Genomic DNA, 20,801 nt, shown 5'->3' with positions numbered 1-20,801 from the left:
TTAGCGCCGTTCAAATCCGATGATTATAACACTATATTGTTACAGAATAGCGTACAAAATACCCCACGACCAAGCTGCCTCTGTCCGTATATTGTGCACAAGTTATTACCAGTATAGATTGTTTGGGGTGTCGGAGTAGGGGGGTTCACATTGTTTTAAAGGTAATATCTATGAAAAAATTGTTTGACAGATCTGGGGATTCCCCCTCCATGATCGGTGCTTGTACATAACAGTGCTATAAATATTTGATAGTATCTGCCGGCGCGACGTCAGACCATATGTCGTGTCAAAAATGCCATTTACTTATGATCCCAAATAACTATGTTGTTTACAATTACAAATGGAAATGAACCCCCAAAAATATCGAAATTTCAATGAGCTTTCAAATGGGACATCGCACGAGAAAAAAAATCAGCCCATATCAAGCAATCAATTAATTAATTAATTTCAACTTTCCAATTAAGAGCGGGACGCTCCTAATTCGTTCTGAATATTGTGCTCAATATTGTGTGCAAAACAAAACAAGCAAATTTATTATTTTGTTACAGGACATTCATATTTCGTTCGGAAAAGAAAATCGAAATTTTGAAAAAGCACGTGGGCCCTATATAGGCCTACCAACTTTTAAAAATGTCATACTTTATGAAAATTTGTGCGTGACGATTCAGTATTTCGATGATCTCTAAAAAAATGGATGCTGTGTTGCTTGATATTTGTTGTTCTTCCTTAATACCGACGTTCTTTTACCGACTGGCTACAGATTTTAAGAGCGAGTCAAGGGGGGGGGGGGGGGGGGGGGGTGAGCGCGAAGGGGCCGGCGACATCGTCGGAAAAAGCGAGTCACGTCAGTGATAATACCATGATAATGCCATGCCCACTTCCCTCCCAAGATTCTATGAAGCTCATCAGGTTGCAGGCCAGTAAATCGGTCCAAAATTGCCTACTAAATGGAAGAATCCATCCGCCATCTTGGGAAAAATAAGAAAAATACAGCGCCAACCTCCTTCATTTAATGAGAGAAAGTATTTTTGTCTTTACTCGGCCTGAAACTCAATAGAATTAATTGCACAATAAATCGAGTCTCTTGGTTGAACGCTCAAAGTAGAGGTCACACATTTTGATTGTACACAGTATCAATAAACCGAAACAGATATCAAGTGCCTCAGAATCATCTGTAGAAGTGATTTTAATAGTGTTTTCTGGATGCATTCAACTTCACAGAAAGTTTTTGCGTTGTCGAAATAACGATCAATTATACTGTATGATATCGTGTTGGTTTGAAGTTGAACCGATGTACATCAAATTCAAAAATATTGTTTGTCGCGGGCATGTTGCAGGCAAAAGTGTATAATCTCCTTGAAGGAAACATGCAGTAGGATTGTTGTGACTTTGAAATTTTATCTATGACTTTCACCTCCTTTTGTAGCAGTTAAAGGGAGAAATTTGAACATTTTAGTTTTTATGCTAATGAATTGTCCATATTCATGAGCCAACGTGTGATGTCATTCAAGGCAGAACAGTAGTGTCTCCATAGCTTTGTGTACAAATATATATCAAATTATTCTTCATTTTTTGGGAGTAAGTTTCACTTTTTACCTGTTTATCATGGTAATGCCATGGAGTTCCAGTTTGTCACCACTGGCGTTCCATATACGACCGAGGCCTAAATTTAAAAAAAAATGATTAAACAAAGCAGAATATGATAACGTTTGGACAAAGCTGTGACACGGCGAGTTCGGTGTGTTTTTATTGTATTATTTTTCTGCATAATAGGGAACCATTTTTGGTACGGCTTGTCACGATTGGCGTTCCATATACGACCGAGGCCTAGATATGCTAAATATTAAGGACCCATTGGGGTTCAAAGGTCGTCACACTATATTGGAGTTCAATGTGTGTTGATATTGAACTACTACCAAGAAAATTTGAACGACTGCATAGGCTAAGTTACATGTAAACAGAAAAATGGCTGATCTTCGCAAAGCGTGCAACGTTTCAAACCGTAGTTCCCCGTCTCAGTCTAACATGAGAAGGTTGGAAGGAATAAATTGGCCCTGGATGGTGACTCAAGAATGTCTTGATGCGCTGAAATCTTACGATGTCTTGGAGGATGATGTATGGGTGGCCTCGCATCCCAAATCTGGTACGTTGGGCAGGTTTCAACTTCAGCGTGGATTTACAATTATTGTTAGTATTGTAAGGGACAGTCTATGCACACTTTTGTTTTCATTGCTTTCTAGCACTAGTGCTCCGGCGGAGGGGCTCCGGCGGCGTGCACCTGACCTGGTTTTGGGTCTGGCTAGCGCGCGCTCCGGAAATAGGCTCTACAAATAGGTTGGTTAAGTGGGGTTCTTTTGTTCAATTGCGCAAAGTTGGGTAAAGTTGCTACATTTGTATACATTTGTTCAGATTGTGTGTATGTCTATGCTGGGAATCGATCAGTTGCAGTTCTGGTAGCGGTGCGGCAAGTTGCCCGCAGAGTCCGCTTGGCGAAATAAATGAGATCTTCCTTCAGAGTTAGAAATCCCGTCTGTCTGTCCCCTTTTCTTGCGTTTGGCCGGATTTGGCGGACAAGAGCCCAGTAGGATCCCGCTACAGTATCATCTTCAAAACGGCGATTAAATTCATTGGGCAAAGATCAGGTTCGAGCCATCACTATAGCAAGAATTGTACATCTTGTGACATTTTGGCTGTTCACCTAATTTGATTTTATTATTTAAGCAGACAGTTTCTGCAATATCCAGGCGAAATTACCAGAGAGTTTGTCCAAAATGACCGCAGTATTTTTCTCGAGGTCATGGGTCATGTCCCTTTGACCTTTTGATTTTTTCCTGGTTTTTAACCAGGTAATTAAGGTAGCTTCCATAGTGAATATCAAGCAGTTTAAATATTTCATATTCAGGAAACACAACTTTAATTCAGATTCAGGAAATTTAGCATGCATTGGTGTGTGCCTCGACAATACGGGGGAAGGTCCCTGCATGCAGTAGGCCCATTTAAAGCCACATTTTGGGACTAGAAAATACCTGTGCTGGGCTGCTCAATGAAATCGGCCCATTGCCAGACTATTGGCCCGAGGCCAGACTACTTGGCTGGAAAAATATACTACACGTACGCCTAAACCTACTAGAAATCAATGAAATCGCATAAGTTGTCAGGCCAGATGCCTATACCCACCCTTGAGTCTTTTATATGAGATAATAATCATTTATCAAAAATCAAAAAGACAATGTCTATCTACTTTATACACATTGGGTAGCGGAGATAGTTAACCTGATACTCGTTGACGGTCATGAACATAACATCGACCGAAACCAAAAAGGTAGAGTGGTGGGGTTTGATATGAGCCAGCCCGGTGTGGAAAGACGGCCCGGGAGGCTACCCTGGGTTGCACAGCCCGCTCCTCGTTATAAGATGACGCAAGAGTGGAAGACACCTCGAGTCATTATGACACACCTTATGGAGGAACTGATGCCTGCCCAAATCTACCAAGAAAGGGGAAGGTGAGTTCTGCCGGGTGCATACCTATGTTCCCCAATACTATATGTTCCCCAATACCGATGTTCCCCAACCCCTAACCTAACCCCTAACCCTAATCCTAAGAATTTCGGGAAGCATCGGTATTGGGGAATTATATGTATTGGGGAACATCGGGTAGACCCCGTTCTGACGCCTGTATGCTACTCTAAAAATTAATTTGTCCAATCGGAGTTCGGAGAGATGTAAAAAAAAAAAACCGGTCGGCGTTATCACAATATAGGACATTCCAATTTCAATCACTGGCGGGATCATTATTTTGACCTCAATTTGCATGTTGACCCCACGTGGTAAACACTATAGATAATGTTGTAACATTTAACTATTCAAAGTCTGAAAGAAACAAATTTGCCCAAAAAAGCACAACAAAACAATCAAATAATTTTTCACGTGCCGACCGTGACTTCAGAGGACAGTGAAATCTGAGCATATAAATATATATATATACCATTTTGAGGCCCTACATACACTGCTTCTGCGCACTCCTTAGGCTTTCTACAAAAAAACGTGACACACAGACAGACAGACAGACAGCCCGACAGACACCACGACAGACAGACAGACAGCGTAAAGGATCATTAAATATGGGATCTATATTTTTCAAAGAATGTAGTTAAGCCCAAAGAGTAAAAGGTAGCATTATAGCATTAAACAATGACAAATCTTGACATGTCTACTTTAATTATTTTATATTTTTGGTGCACTTCACAGGTTGTGTTCGTCATTCGAAATCCTAAGGATATAGCCTTATCAATGTGGATCTATTTCATACCAATGGAGTTCGACTCTGGATATTCCGACTGGGATTACTTTCTTCAGCAGTTTTTAGCAGGAGAGAGTAAGTAGGCGATCCAACAAAAGGATAAGGCATATACATTCCAAATAAAAGCTTGTGATATTTCTTGGTGTACAATAATTGACAACTGTTGCCCACCACTTATACAGTGTATATATAAAAAAAAATGAAAACAAAATATAACGGGATGCCAGACGTAGAATGTGCAACCAACATAGATAATATAGGTATGATTTGAAAGATACGCCTTTCCACTTTACAATGATACATCAAACGTCCAAATCTGGTGATGTTTGACAGAGTTATGAGCAATTTTCCAAGAGAGGTCAAATTAACCACGGGACCAAGTTTTCAATTTTAGGCACTGGGATGAAGGTAGCCTAATTGCCTCTGGCATGGCCTATAAAAATGTGAGTAAACATTAATATTAGTGAGTAAAAACAATTCTAAACACTTTTTTGCTATCAGTTTGTAAACATGTTTACATGCTAAACATTTTTTATCATGAAGTGATAGCAAGAAAGTGTTTAGAATTGTGTTTTAATACTCGCTAAACACATTTTGAGGAGGCCAGGCAAATATCCTCATGTTGGCATTTAGGATACGTTTGTCCCAATGCCTAAAAATGAAAACTTGGTCCCATGGTCAATTTGACCTCTCTTGAAAAATTACTCATAACTCTGTCAAAATTATTAGATTTGGACGTTTGATGTCTCATTTCAAAGTGGAAAAGCATATCTCTCAAACCATACCTATATTATTTATGTTGGTTACACATTTTATGTCTTGCATTCAGTGGCGCACCCAGGATTTGTTTTTTTTGGGGGGGGGCTCAATTTTTTTTTCAAAAAATGTTGCCCCAAATTTTTGGCCGCAGAAAAAAAATTGGATTTTTTTTTTGGGGGGGGGGGCGGACTATTTTTATATTGGTGGCGCCACTTACACCCCAATTATTCTACTCAAAAATAGGCCACATACATTATCACCAAGGTAAAATCGTGGGATTAAAAAAAAATACCAACCAAAAAAATTGACAACCTCTTGGGGAGGGGGCTCAAGCCCCCGAGCCCCCACTGCTTGCCACTGCTTGCATTCCGTTATATTTTGTTTGCATTTTTTTTTATACACACTGTCATGGGCGTCGCCAGGATTTTTTCTAGAGGGGGGGAAAAAACTTTTTGGCCAGAAAATGTTTGTATTTCTCAACACATTCTCGATTTATCAGTTTTAGATGGGGGCAGGGACATTTTGCCCCCCTCCCCCCAACTCATTAAATTTATACCACTTTGTCTTCGCGCCCCTTTTTTATTTATTTTTTTTTTAATTTTTTTTTTGCTTTTCCGGGGGGGGGGGGCAAGTGCCCCCCCCTTGCCCCCCCCCCCTCGCGACGCCCATGCACACTGTAAAGGCAATTTGTATTTTTTCCTCATCAAGCTCCTATGGGTTCGTGGTTTCAACATGTTTTGGATTTTTGGAACAGGCATCGACACGATGCAAACTTCCTCTTCGTAAAATACGAGGACATAAAACAGGTGAGTGGCAACCGAACATTGCTCGAGTGGCAGTGAGAAGCAGCACAAGACCAGGGATGGATGTAGCTTTCAGAAAACAGGGAGGGGCGGGGGGGGGGGGTTGATATCAAGTGGGGCGGCGGTTGAGTTAAGGCACGATTTTTTTTTGCGGGGGGAATGCCGGGGCTTCCCCCCCCCCCCCGGAAATTTTCAAAATTTCGATGCCTTCTCCTGCAGTCTAAGGCAATTTGAGAGTAAATTTTGGAAATTTAGCATTCCATTATTGTTGGCCCCATTTTAGTTTCGTAACATTTGTGGCGGGGGCGGAGGGGGGGGGGGGTGTTCGCCCTTCAAATCCCAATCTAGATCCGCTTTATATACCGAGTATTATACTCGTGCTGTGATACTAAAAGGCCTTTTTGAAAAGTCTCTCTCTCTCGTTCAATATACGTGGCTATGTAACATTAAAGCGATTCCCATTCTACCTATTACTTTATTAGTATTCAGGCGCAATCCATGTTATTAATTTGATGTGATCGATCACCCTGTCAATGGACGAATCCATCGTTCACTTTGATTGACCAATTTCTGTTTCAGGACACCCTTCGAATCGCCGATTTCCTGGGGAATACTTTATCGGAGGACGCCCTCAACCGCGTCGTGGGGTTTAGTAGTATTGAGAGCATGAAACAGCGATTCCAAGGCAACGATTCACAAGAGAATAACAACTCGAATAAGGGGGCTTCAACTCAGGGTGATGTAAAGCCATCTGCTGTAAAGGAGGCCATTGGACCTCCTGCAGTAATCAGAAAGGGTAGAACACATTAATGATTACTGAAGCGCAGCATAGCTGGGTGGAGTCGTATTTCGCTCTTTTCACACTTCCGCCATGGGCATGCAGAGCCTCGATCTGGCAACTTTACACATTACATATAGCTGGTTCGGTGATTCCCGTGTCGGGGTTCAGATCACTGAACCGGCTTTTTTTTATTGTGTAAAGTTGCCAGATCGAGGCTCTGCATGCCCAATGGCGGAGTGTGAAAAGAGCGAATGTACCAGCGTATTACTTTGACCTCAATTTGCATGTTGACCCCAAGTGGGCGTGGCAAACCCCAGCGAAGCAATTTCGGCACATTTTTCATCATCAACGTTATGTTTTGCGTCATAGCGATACGTTTTGGAGTGTTTTCATAGAGATAGTGTAATACGTGTATTTAACTATTCAAAGTCTGAAAGAAAAACACATTTGCCCAGAAAGCACAACAAAACCAAAATCTTTTTTTTTTCACACGCCAACCCGGACAGTGACTAATCGGAGCATACCATTTAAGGACACGCATACACTGGATGACCGCATGCTGCGTTACAGCTCACTCAATAGGCCTTTTACAAAAAAACCCCGTGATACAGACAGAAATATAGCGTAGGATCTTTTAATATATAGGATTTTGTTTCACATTAAAATGACCACAAAAATCATTACAATTATAATGAATGTCACGTGTGCATACTACAATTATTTGTTTCTAGAATCTTGAAATTGAATAACGTCAAGAATTGTGTTAATTTCCTCTTCCTTTTCCTGCATCCTTAGGAATCGTTGGCGACTGGAAGACAAAGTTCACCGTCGCACAAAGTGAGACCTTCGACAAAATCTTTCGAGAGAAAATGGCTGGATCAGGGCTGGAGATACAATTTGAGTAAAAAAAAACTTTCACCAAGGGAATTTTTTAAAAAGCACTCTCGATTTCGGTCAGCTGCACGATAAAAATCCTTTTTTTGATTTAAGAAATAAATTTGGTATGTATACGTTAAACAAATTCATCTGAGTTTTTTCTGAGGTAGAGCTTTGTTTGTACAAAGATGCACATTGTATATGGGTGACCAGCAAATAACATTTATATGAATACATTTTACAACCGTAACCTTTACATTTATTTTAGTGTTTGCATTCCATAAAAAGACGCCCTAAACGGTCAATGAGGTATGCAAAAATATGAATTGGATATTTTATGGCAGTGATTTGGCGGCTTCAGCCATGTTCTTCAGCTTCTGTCTCATGATTTCTCGAGGCAAGAATCCCAACCCGCAGTCTGGCGCCACCCCAAGTCGATCGCTCGGGATGTAGTTGAGGGCGCTCTTCAGCCTGTCCCGTATCTCGGTGACCGGTTCCACTTTGCTGCTTGCGATCGTGACGGAGCCCAGAATGACCTTTGACCTTTTGAAGTGGGCCAATAGGGAAAGGTCGTTTCTTCGGTGAGTGTCTTCGATAGAAACTGTGTGCAATATGAAAAAAATTCCATGTGTACAAGCATATTACATTCACTGTGTTGACTTCCAAACAAAAGATGTCCACATAAACCAGTTTTCACCTACTTTGTGTGGACTTGCCCACGTCCACACAATGTTTTCCCCTCCCTGGAAAACAGGTTTAGGTGCATTTTGGGCTTAGGTTTATCAGTCGCAAAATGAAGAGAAATGCTCAAGGAAATCGTAGCAAAAAAATGGGTTGAAAGAGTTTTCACAGTGTGAGTATAAAATTAGGGTTTTTTTTACAGCTTTTTACGAAAACAAGGGAATGTCCACACTAGGTATGAATTAACGTAAACATGATGCGATTTTCAGAGGCAAAAGAGTTCGAAAGAAGTACATGCACTGACGACCAATTCGAGTTGTACAGTATACGGTCAAGTCCATCACAATGCAAATCACCGTAAAGTTCATCAATTGACAAAGGAATCCTAATATTCAGCACCTTGTGACTTGACTTAAGACTGAATCATTTGCGATTCCCTCGGACTTGACTTGTGTGGACCGTATCAGCATCTTGTGATGATAATGACGAATCAAGTTTATTACGAAACAGAAACAACAAATCAAATTTACCAGAGTCTCCCTTCTTCCAAAATGGAATTGCCCCAAGAAACATTGGAGTGACTTAACTATTCGTGACCGGTCCACATTATGAACAAAGTTTTCTCCTCTATCGCCCAAATTATGTTCAATATACTTTTATCCGCGGTTTTCACAACCGTTCTTGCACACGCTCCGAAGGTCATTATTTTGAGGCCAGTATTAGATCATTTTTTTGTGGAGGTCATTTTGAGGTCATTATTTTGAGGTGGCCATACTATACACAGCGTAATGAACTTACTTTCATCAAACCCCGCCTGGTCGATTTTGTCTGCGATGTGAAAGTACCCTTGCGGATCAGCTTTGTGGTAATCTGTTTGGTCCTGGTAAAATAGAAGAACAAAACACTTACTGTGGTATATTTGAAAAGCCTGGTTCAAAACTAATTAGTCAATTAAAGGAAGTCAGAGGTCGGAACTTGGTCAAGCATTTAATCTTGAACAGGTGGTTAATAAGAGTGAAGACACACACAAACTTTCTGATATATGGTTATTTAAATCATAGAGAAATAAACTCCATTTAAAATAACGCGAGTGTGAACCGCATAGTCTGGTTGTTTTTGTTGCATATACGTCTGTTGGCATCATTTTGGAAGTGGTACCAGCTACAACACCGAAATTTCTGCCCCTTTTGTAAGTGTTCAATTACAAATAAGTAACTTCTTGATGTCCTGGAGTACAAAAACGGATGCAATAGCAGGGTTCGACCTTATTTTTTTTTCACTAGCCAGCCGGGCTACTGAAACGGACTTAACTAGCCCGTGGGCATTTTCACTGGTCCGCATGTTTTTCGTTGGTAAAGGGTCTAATAAACAGCAATGTGCATACATGTAAAACGTGTATCCTGTGGCAATCTTGTCAGTGTTTTTAAAAAATAGATCTAAAAACTGAACCCACATAAAATTAGACACATATTGATACAGGTTAGCTTTCTGAATTTAATGATTTATTTCTTCCTGTCCTTTCATCTTCGCAGTGGCCCAATCATTTTGGACTCGCAAAACGGGCTACTTAAGCCTAGGAACAGTTTGAAAGGAGAGGAAAATGAGAAGGAAATGACATACTAGATAGTTAGGATAGCCACAACATAGATGGATCGTCTTGGTAACCTCGTTCCCTAAGCCTTCGATGCATCGGGAGGCGTGATCGATCCCAAAGTCAAGACACCTCTCAACCTCACGCACGAACAAGGGTTCGTCAAGTTGAATATGTCTGCATCCTGCGATGACAATGTCCAACAACAAAAAATGAAATGGGTGATTTCATTTTGACAGTTCATTCGGCTTACTCTTATAGAATATGGCACAGTATGCATGCGGTAGTATTTGTCCTGTTTAAAACTGGAGAACTAAGAACGTAATAGAGCCTGTAAGCCTTGCCAGTTATGTAGACGTCTTGGTATCAAACACTGACTAGTTTAGTCGCAGACCCCCCCCCCCCCCACGTTTCAAATTTACCCAATTGTCACAGTATCTGCTTGGTCGATCGAACGAAGTCGAGGTCAACCATTTTGATTTTATAATAGTAATCAATTCGCAATTGTTGTAAACGGCAATGCTTTCTTTGCTTTCGAAATACCTATTAACTGCCTTTCATATAGGATGGGCCCAGTCAGGACACAAAATAAATGCAAAGTTGGAGATCCTTTACAATGGTGCCTCATGTGCTGTATTCTCGCAAAATCTCGCAGGATTTTGAGGTAAACTTGAAGATCACTTCAGATCACGAGGATAACATTAATACGTATAGGCCTATCACATAGTGACATCTGCAAAAAGCCAGCTACTAAAGGTTAGACAAGTAATTGCTTTAATTTGAGACTGGTAGTGAAGAAAAAACTTCAGATACAAGGTCCAACCTTGATAGCAAGTGGCAGGGGGTTTCAGTAATCACTGTACGTTTTAGAAAATTAATTGCAATTGCAGTTCTCACCAGCTTCGACAAGGCCAGTGAAAATCTTGTTAATGACAACGACGAGGTCGCGGCTGAGCTGTTTTTCGTCTGAGTAGAACTTGTCTATGAAAATGAGAATGTACACTGTAATTAACTCATGACAAAATATCACATCTAAACATGTATATTCGTGTTTGTTTTGATATTTTGGAGTAACTGGAGAATGAAGTTAATGAGGCTTACTTTTTGTCGAGTCCATGATTGTAAGCGGTCCAGGTATAGTCGCCTTCACTGGCATAGACGAATTCGCCTGAAACGTAATTCGTTAATTGAATTAAATTGAATTGAATTGGACGGTTTATTATTTACAAGTCGGGACCCAAGGGCCGAGTTGTCACATTTACAATTTGGCAATAATGTATGGGGTTTTTGCCGCTTGTATTTCACCTTGTTCCATTTTATATACATTGTGGAATAAATGTCTTCTTAAAAGTAACATTGAAGTCATTGGACTTTATCAATTTACTTTATATGGATTAATCTGCTATTTAAATCACTTATAGATAGATAGTTGGTTTTAGAGTCCAACAAACTCTTGTCGTCATTCTAATTCTTTCATATTCGAAGCTTGAAATCTTGTTGGAACAGAACCTAATTGTCGATCACCAATACCTGGGCAAAGGTCCATTGCTTTATGATCGCATCGCATGCACGTCCTGCACCTGAATATTGGAACATTTAAAATACAATTTCTCATTATATCAGTTTCAGTATCAGTATATAAACATTTAGTACAATCTTATACAAACATTATGGACAGATATGCACTTGCCAGTGTATATACATAGATCTTGAATACTGGTCAGCAAATTTAAGACAACATTTAGGTATAAGGTGAAGCGAGTTGCTTTTGTACCCTAACCTATTGACAGACAGGACTTAGTGAGTTAGTGTACATGGTCGAAAAAACAGTGACATTAGGCCTACATGACAAAGGATAATCGGACACACAAGACACAACCAAGAAAACATAAACTGGTGTGAGACGAGAGCATAAAACTACTAAATTTTAACTACTTTTACCAATATGAGTGGAGAAGATGAGTTCTCAGGTTTTTAACAAATATAGTGAAGGACGGTGGTGATTTTAAGGAGTTATCTAAGCTGATACCAGTATAACATGCCACGTTGAATAACGCCATTTTTGGACAACGTCGTTCTGTTGAAATTGGACATATAGAAATTGTTCCTATACGAGTGCTTCGGGTATTAGACAAATGAATATCAGAGGTTAATGTAGAAGAAGAAGAGTCAAAACAAGAAGGTAATGCATTATTTATAAACCTACATATAAGTGTGCCTAGATTAAAATAGTATAGGTCATTGAATTGTAAGAGACTCAAATTCGCAAATAAAGGAAAGGAATGATCACGATAACCATCATTTGCTATTAATCGGACAGCTTGTTTCTGTAACATGAGCAGTTTGTTTCATTTGGACGGTGAACCACCCCAAGTCGAAATTGAGTAATATAAATATGGCAAAACAAAATAATTACGCAAGGTATAATAAGCCTACTGGGGAGGTAATATCTTGAACGTTCATTATGGCGACATTTTTTGATATATCGTCAATATGGTTTTTCCAGGTGAGACTCTCGCCAGTAGTTATGCCCAAGAATGTAGTGTATCTAACTTGACTTAGACTTGAGTCATTTAAAACTAAAGGAACAAGTTGAGTGTATTTATACTGATGGGCACAACAAAACAAATCATATCCTTCGATTTCAACAAGTTAATAAATAGTTCGTTAGCTAAGAGCCATGAACTTATTATTTTAAGTTCAACATTAAGTTTTCTAATAGCAGTATCAACAGAGTATATAATAAACTTGTATCGTCGGCAAAATAAACAAAATAAAATAATAAATCATATCTATAAGCCAGTTCGGTATTCCACTGCGTTTGCACAAATCCTGATTTTGATAACATTCTCTATAGAAAGAGCGACCCATCATAAGCGTGCCATATCAATAAGGGTACCGAAACTGAAGAAAAGTTGTCGCTTATTTCTAGTATTACATGTAATAAGTATCAAATTAATATTTGTTTCGAAAATAACCAGGGTGTTCATAAGCCACCGCTTGCAATAATTTTTGCAAGGGTCTTTTGGATAACAAAAAATTAATTAGTACCCAACTGGAATATTTGAAAGGTGAGTAATTTGATTTAAATGGGGCCACCCATGGTTTGCCAACCACATAGTTGGCAAAAACTACGAAGTAGAAAAAAGGTCATATCAAAGTCCTTATGCCCCTTTTATCGCGGGAGGGATGTCGATGAACGTTTGAACTCCCTAAGCTATTTTTGTTGCTCATCTGATAACTGTGTACTTCAGTGATCAGTTGATCTAGAAGTTGTAATTTTTGTAGGCATACTATTCATAGACATCTTAAATACTTTCAAAATGTATACTTGAGCCTATAAATTATCGATCTACGTACCTATTTGTCCGACGACTTGTGGAAGCACACTGGTACAGGCACCATCGCGATAGGTACACACTTCTAAATTCTCGAAACTGAATCCCTTCATGTTTCGGCTGAACAAGTAAAGGGAACTAAAATGTTAGTGGTGATTTCTACATTAGGAATGGGCCAATAATAAAGATCACTTCGCTCGATAAAACGAGGAAAATGATGGTTATTGTGAGTTTGACACAGTGGCGGTTCTACGGAGGGGGGGGGGGGGGGGGGGGGGCTAGGGGCGGCTTTAATCCCCCCCCCAAAAAAAAAAATGTCTAAGCCCCCCCCCAAAAAAAATTCCTAAAAAAAATTGCACTAGCAAAATGTAAGACTGTGACGTACATGCGAACGCTCACCCCCTAAATATATAGTCGTGAGAAGGGTGCATTTGAACACTTTTAGTTAATATAGTGTGCCCGATTGTAGGATTTTATCGGCGCTCCCCATTGAATATATGGCGCAACCCCCCCCCCCCCCCCCCCCCCCAATTGATTTTCAGAGGCCTAAGTGTCCGGAGAAAATAACAGGTCGACATTTCAGCACGCCTCCCTGAAAAAAATTCTGGATCCACCCTGCTAGCCCCCCCCCCCCCCAATATTGGCTCTAGAACCACGCCTGGTTTGACACAACCAAAAATCCCTGATTGTTTGTGTTCCTTCGTTTAAACTTTCGCCAGTAACACTGTAAATTGATTGACTTGTTATTTTGTCGCCGCCTCTTACAAACTTAGCATTACCAGCACCCTTCAATTATTGCAGAACACCAGCGTCACCTTGAGACAATAATAGGCATTATTTCCAACAATTCCCAACAATAGAGCCTAAAATTCAACCCTAATAGCGCGCTTCCGGAACCTTAAAGCTATAGTCCATCATTTGCAGCAATCCGAAAAGTAACTGGCGTAATTATTGTTGAAAAAGCATTTGCACGACGCACACGCAACCGCGGTTGCTATAATTCGTGACATCGCGTATAGCTGCAATCGGCTCAGTGAGAACGTGTCTCGGACGCTGAATTCAGGCCCAATTCAAAACATGATTCAGCAACTTTTGATTTGAAATTGAGATGCTGTTTTTCTCGGAATATACAGCTGAAGCTGAGCTAAAACTTCATCAGGTTAATTGTACAGTATCCTTCATTAGATTTTGAACACTTTTGTTGCTTCAAACGAACAAAATGCACAAATTACAAATGATTGCCTATATATTTAAATAAGAAAATTAATTTGCAATGTATTTTGGGGACACTGATTTCTTAAGAAAATCATCCCCCAAAAAGGGCCTTTGTTAAATTGTCACTGGCATATCAATTGATGGAAAATAAAAAATTGCCTGACGCGAAAAAGAAATACCGTGCCAAGAATTGACCTCTCACTTCCGAAACTTTGAAGTACGTACATACTAGTGCAACTAGGTGTACTCGTAACATTTTGCGGTCATTTGGTGGAAACGTATATGTTAAACACATGTAGAAGACCAAAATAAGAACTCAGCAGCAATCTGAAGTGACCGCCGGTTAGGACTGCAGTCACGCCAGCCCCACTAAATCTAGAACCCATCGGCTGTAGGTATATAGTTAAATCTTCGGGTCGTTATACATTCTCGTTCTCATGCAAGTACACGATGATGTGAAAACAAACAAGGAGACCTATCATTAACGCATACGCCGTGTGTGAAAGGTTGTAGTGAAATTCGTTTTTATCTGTCTTCAAAGGATTTTTCATCATTTTTTTTAAAAGAATGTCAAGATAAAATTCCAACATGAATGTTTCTCAGGATGGTTACGGTTAGAAAGCATCCTGCCAAAACTTATAGCAGAAAAAGGGCAGTACAATGCCCATAGGCGGGCTCTATTCCCGTACGGAGCAAATATTCGGGTCTTATTTGAGGAAACTAATATTTTGTCTCCCGGTCTTACCACAAATACCAGACGTAACTCTCCCTGTCCAGCTCGCCATCTGTGACGACATCAATACCAAGCTCGGCCTGTTCACTAAGAACCTCCTTCACTGCTCTCTCGAACTGGTCGGAGAACTCTGTGTAATCATTGTTCAAAAGCTTTGTGGTTAATGGATCTCTTTACTAATAAATTCATAATTTGACTCGAAATCTCGCCAGAGATTCCGTGAGATCACGCCACGCGCATGCGCAGTCATTACGCAACAGCGCGTGTTAGAGGTAAATAAATTTCTATCAAACGATAGAAATCACTCCGATTTTATCATTTTATTAGTCTCTCTCCGGAAGATTGTGATCCGTGGCAACCACGGAGCAAAACAATGAAAAAGTAAACGCCAAAAAGAAGCCAAGTAAAGCAGTGGTGTGCTCACCGACTGCTTGTGCAACAACACCGTGCAGTAGGACAGACACGAGTACAACTTCTACTAGGCGATGATACAATTAAACTCCTTATCAAACTATCTTTGGAGGAACGATTAAGTGTTGATGATTGAGGAAATATATAAAGCTTAACATCAAGAAGGGTGTCACTGAACCACGTGCTTGCAAAGTACAATCACTTCAAGCCATTTTCTGTAAAACTTACCCGGTGTCGCTTTCTTTTCACTGAGGAACTTTCCATGTCTAGACAACATGTCAGTGTGATCGTTGGTCTCAAACCAGCTGGGTACAGCAAGGTAGTCTGGTTTCGGATAACTACCGATTACAGTGGTTTTCAGCGGCATGATGGACAATATGGCGGATCGTGGGCAACCTGGCAGAAAATGCAGAAATACAATAATTTGCTATATGCGATATGCACTAAACTCAGCGTGGGCTAAAATCTTGATAAAATAAATGGTTTCACAGCTGTAGCAGCCTCCATGGGCGCGTGCGCGTTCCAGCACTAACCCCTGGCCGTGATGTACACGTAAACGATGCTGACTGGCTATTCAGAGCGTACTGCGCGCGCATTTCGAAGATTGCACGCAGGGCGCGCCCATAATGCGCTCGCGTGCTCTGCATGCCACGTCATGTACGAAAATTATTAACAATTTTAAGACCACTTAGAGTCTGGGTGCTGATACATCAGTCCCGAGTGAAACATCAGTCCCGATTTCCATTTTCTCGACAAAGAATTTCATAGTGCAAGCAGTACTAATAAGGGAATAAATGTGTGGAAATCGGGACTGATGTTTCACTTGATATTCACTATGGAAAGTTACTTACCTGCATGGTTAATAACCTTTATTTAAAAAAAAATGAATATTCTCCCCCCCCCCCCCGTTTTCTGGGCGTTTGCAACCGTCTGCCTGGCATCCAATAATATAATTTTGTGAAGAAATACAACAACTGAACGTCGGTGGATATTTTTTTTGTCAATGTGTCTTTCAAAAGTGAATGGAAAGATCCCATATCCGGCCATCACTTTTCACCCTGTGCACAAAACGTATTAGATTGGTCTGAAAATTTCCAAGTGCTTTCTCAGTAAATACAATAATATTTTATCTGCTAAATTTGACTTTTCAGGTCATACCCGTATTATCACTGGTGATGGCTGATCACTGCAGAACACTGAAGGGATAAATTAGTGATGGCCAGATATGGGAATCTTTCCTAGTGAATAGCTTTTATATTGCTAGAAAAATAGCATTGAAAAATATATATTACTTTCCGAGGTGAAACTCAAAAATAGCAGGGGGAATGCATATTTAAATCACCATTTTGTGTGATAGTTTCAGGATGATCCTATGTACAACGCTAGGAAACTTACAATAGCAAAACTGGCACTTTTTTCAGATACGAAAAGGTTTACAATATATTCAATATTGAAGTAGAACAGTACGAGGTATAGAGGTACGAGGTATAGACCTATAATGCACCAAATGATGAACTTGAAGATGAATGAGTAAGGTGTTCAGTTCGCCCCTGTGTTTCTGGCACAGTGGCAGTGGCTGTTATTATGCGCTGCAGCACCTTGCAAACCCTTATGGTGCTACATAATGGGTCTCGTACTACGGCGAATTTGCTTTTGCCGTGGCGAATTTGCTTTTGCCGTGACAGTTGTGGGCCACCGTACATATCTCTCATGCACTTCATTCAGTCTAATAATAGACACAACTCCCAGCCCCGAGTACCCATACTCCGTTGCGTAAATGCCTGAATAGGTTTTCCGCAACGTAGCCATACAGATACAGATACATAGTAACATAATGACAACTCACGTTTGTTTCCGTCTACTCACACTGAAGCACATGCATGTGCTATTATGCACACCCCCTCAAAATGACTGTCGAGTGTAAACTGATGTCACAGGTCAATGTGGGTACCTAGCCGCTGATCTATTATCCATGTTATACTGACATTATGATAGAGATCAATATAGCAGACATTGTGTACCACCGATAGCATATGGTCGGGTACGCTTCCACCACCGTACAATCTCGATGGTATTGTGGTGTTGGGGACACGATCGAAATATCGTGAAGTGACCGCATGGTGGCGATGTTTAAACGAGGAAGAAAATTGCACTGAGGCAATAAAAAAGACAGTTGTATTTAATCTGTTGACATGTTGGTTAAGGTCTCTTCAGTTTCAACAAAATATGCGTAAGTATAGTGAAGAAAAGAAGCACGTGCATCTTCCTCACGCAACGAACAGAAACCTGTTGCATAATAGGTTGCTCTATTTCAACACAGGGATTCAAAAGAAAAAAAAGACAAGACAAGAAAAACAAGATAAAACAAAAGGTAACCCTGATCATTATCCCCGACGGTGACTATTCAGCCGATTTCTTTCGCGAGTTACCCATTACCAGTATAGCGTAGCAAGGTTATTATTAGTGCTGTGTACCTTTCAGCATGGATGAGGCGATTGCCATTTTCATACCCCCCCCCCCCCCCCCCCTGTTGGACTTGAAAATGGCACTCGCCTGGTCCGTGCTGAAAGGGAGACAGGGTTTTTTTCACGAGGCCTCCGTAATATCAAAAAGCGGGGTTTGGGGGGGGGGGGAGAGGGGGGGGGGGACACCATCTTCATTTGAGGGCGCTGTCCAGGACAGACGATCATGGGCACTATCGGACAATGGGCGGCCCTTTTATGGCTGCCCTTTTCAATTACAGACGTTCGCGCGACGTTCCAAACAGAGCACTCGTTAAAAAAAAGGCACTCGTAAAAAAGGGCACTTGTGAGAAAAAGGGGAATTATTACAAAATATCGAGTGGGGAGTGCGTGACGATGGATGATACATTTGTCTACGTCCTTACGTCTGCCATGAGCTTTGTGTTCGTTGAGTCTCTGGAAGGGAGATCCCGACATTTATTCATTAGATCGGCGGGCGGAATTTTTGGCCTTTTTAGTAGGGTGCACCCCTATCCAATTATGGGGAGCTGGTGACTTTTAACTTCTTTGGGTTCTCATTCGTTAGATTAAGTTTGCTTAATTAGTGATTCGGGGTAAACCCCTTTAATTAGGGAAGGATCACAAACCATATACTTATTGGACTGGCTGCTACATGCTGATTGAAAAAAAAATATGCTACATTAATACTTCTGTTTAAAATATCTGCCTCGTATTAAAAAGGTTTTATTTTATTGCCTCATATGTATAAGTTAAAAAAAAAGTCTAGGATAGATTTAAGAATTCATTAACTGATCAAGGCTAATGGCTACTGTGTACAAATAATAAATCAAAACACTTCATAAATGAATTACTCTTTGGTTGCTGTTAAAATTACAGAAACAATTATTATTTACATCATGTTGAGACAGTAGGCCTACTTGAATTGCCATTGTAATGTTTTTTTTATATTTGAGTATCGTAACGATGATTCGAAAGGACAGTTCAGAACATCAAGCAGATGTACACATATCCATGAATACAACAATGAACGACAATATGTCCCCCCCCCCCCAAAAAAGTGGAGGCCTGACTATTTTTGAAATAACTACAAAACCATGTGGTTGAAAATATGAGGTTGTGCACAGCTTACATAACAACAAAGCACTGAAATTGATTAAGGCAAGGAACTTGGTCACTGCGTCCAAAATTGTTGTTGTGATCACAAACTGGCAATTGTGCAGTGTGGCGTGACTGAAATTAAATCAAACTCACATGGGTTGTGACCAAGGAGTATCTGCACGGCCAACACTTTTCAAAATTGACCTCGCAGTTTTGTAGTTATGTTAAAAACAGTCAGACAGACACTAATTTGGGACATACTGTAAAGGGACGCCGCTGTTTTTGTTGAAACAGTGTGGCAATTATTTCCAACTATATAGCCACCATGATGGCCAAAACGTTGGTGTCCCACAAGTCTACAGATCACGTGGTTGATTTCGCTGACCCAGTAGAGTTCATACATCAAGGACGCATGCATGACAGCAACAATTTTGAGGGTTTAGGCCTACATGACAACACGCGTGGCGGAAAATCACGCAGAAGTCGAGTTATTCAAGTTTACAATCAACAGTAATTATTGAGCGTTGCACAAGCAGTTTTTACGTCGATGAAGTATTCTGCTTTTAGTGGTATGTGTACACGTGTTATTTTTTGAGAAACTTTACTCACTGATTGAAAATTATTGGGATGACATCACAAGAATAGCGAACTTCCCACAGATACTCGTTTTTTTTTTTAGGTAAAACAAAACACTTTAACCTGGATGACTGTTCACTTTACAGCTACATGTAATACTACCAGATATGAGACTCGCATACCAACTCATAATTCACCTACTGGTATGATGATTGATGAACATATTTGGAACATTTCCCATCAATTTGTCCTGAACTGTCCGCGAAATTAAAAATTGCTTTCCCGGTTCGTCCAGTGTTTCTCCATGTTTGCAAGTACATTTTACAAATGCAACCTGCAGTAACAGTAAACTTAAAGCCACTTGCATGCTTTTTAGGACATTTGAAATCATAATTTGGACAAAGCGTGAACATTAAATAATTATTATCTAAAGATGCCGTTTGCTTAAGTAATTATTTGAGCATACGTGGCTTTTGACAACTGGAAATATTGAAAACCATATCTTGCATATTAACATCAGCAGCAAGTACAAAGAAAAATGTTTCTGCAAAAGCAATCAAACAGCTGGAATGTTTATGTCAATTCTGAAGATCACGTTATCTTTGGCATGCGCTTATGAACAGTTTCCAATGGGACTGATGCGTCGGAGATGCGACAGACACCAATGTACATTGTGAATAGCGCCCTCAGCTCAGGCGTGTACTGTCGTCTCATCATCGCGCGGGAAGGCACCTCCAAAACGAACTGACCGTTGAACAAGCTATATGAACTGCATTTGGATCATCAGAACGTGAACGAGGTGTCAATCGTATGGTTTTCAAACAGTAATGCGTTCGTGCGGAATCGAGCAGTTCATCTGATCCAACTATGGAGATACCCTCTGGAAACCTTCATTGGACGGAAAGAAACTGGTACGCCGTCGTCGTGGGTCCCCGTAACCTCTTTTGTCCTGCCTTGTTCTTTTTATGAAATTATACCTTATACTTCACGATCAAGAGATGTGTGCTGCTGTTATGTTCACAATAAAAAGGTAAGAATGTCAGAATTCACGATGAAAACATTACGTTGGCCTATGTTGCAACACAAAACCGTATAAGAATCACAAAACATAATTTATGCACCATTTTGTATGAAAGGCTGTCGGTTTACAATCATG

At 40.3% G+C, this 20,801-nt stretch overlaps 1 protein-coding gene and 1 pseudogene across 1 annotated transcript; one reads left to right on the top strand and one right to left on the bottom strand.

Annotated features, from left to right (window-relative positions):
- Positions 1-564: 564 nt before the first annotated feature.
- LOC119729694 lies at positions 565-7,568 on the top strand (annotated as a pseudogene).
- LOC119729693 (5-methyltetrahydropteroyltriglutamate--homocysteine methyltransferase-like) lies at positions 7,262-17,567 on the bottom strand. The gene is made up of 10 exons (XM_038202376.1): positions 17,335-17,567; positions 15,717-15,884; positions 15,090-15,207; positions 13,152-13,249; positions 11,322-11,371; positions 10,893-10,959; positions 10,689-10,772; positions 9,821-9,975; positions 8,999-9,080; positions 7,262-8,120 (listed from the first exon to the last, which is right to left on the bottom strand). The coding sequence occupies exons 2-10, from the start codon at positions 15,853-15,855 to the stop codon at positions 7,855-7,857; spliced, it is 1,059 nt and encodes a 352-aa protein (XP_038058304.1). The 5' UTR covers positions 15,856-15,884; positions 17,335-17,567; the 3' UTR covers positions 7,262-7,854.
- Positions 17,568-20,801: the final 3,234 nt, after the last annotated feature.

This window comes from Patiria miniata, unplaced genomic scaffold, assembly GCF_015706575.1.
Source record: "Patiria miniata isolate m_02_andy unplaced genomic scaffold, ASM1570657v1 HiC_scaffold_21, whole genome shotgun sequence".
In the NCBI taxonomy this organism is placed as follows: Eukaryota; Metazoa; Echinodermata; class Asteroidea; order Valvatida; family Asterinidae; genus Patiria; species Patiria miniata.
The sequence above is the reverse complement of the archived record's forward strand: the minus strand, read 5'-3'. Positions and strand labels throughout refer to the sequence as shown.

Bases quoted from the DNA above. Each gene is read 5' to 3' on its own strand.
- LOC119729693 (XM_038202376.1), bottom strand. From the start codon at position 15,855: ATGCCGCTGAAAACCACTGTAATCGGTAGTTATCCGAAACCAGACTAC. The intron at 15,208-15,716 runs GTAAGTTTTACA...ATGATTACACAG, and splicing joins TGAAAAGAAAGCGACACCGG to AGTTCTCCGACCAGTTCGAG. The intron at 10,773-10,892 runs GTAAGCCTCATT...TCATTTTCATAG, and splicing joins AATCATGGACTCGACAAAAA to ACAAGTTCTACTCAGACGAA.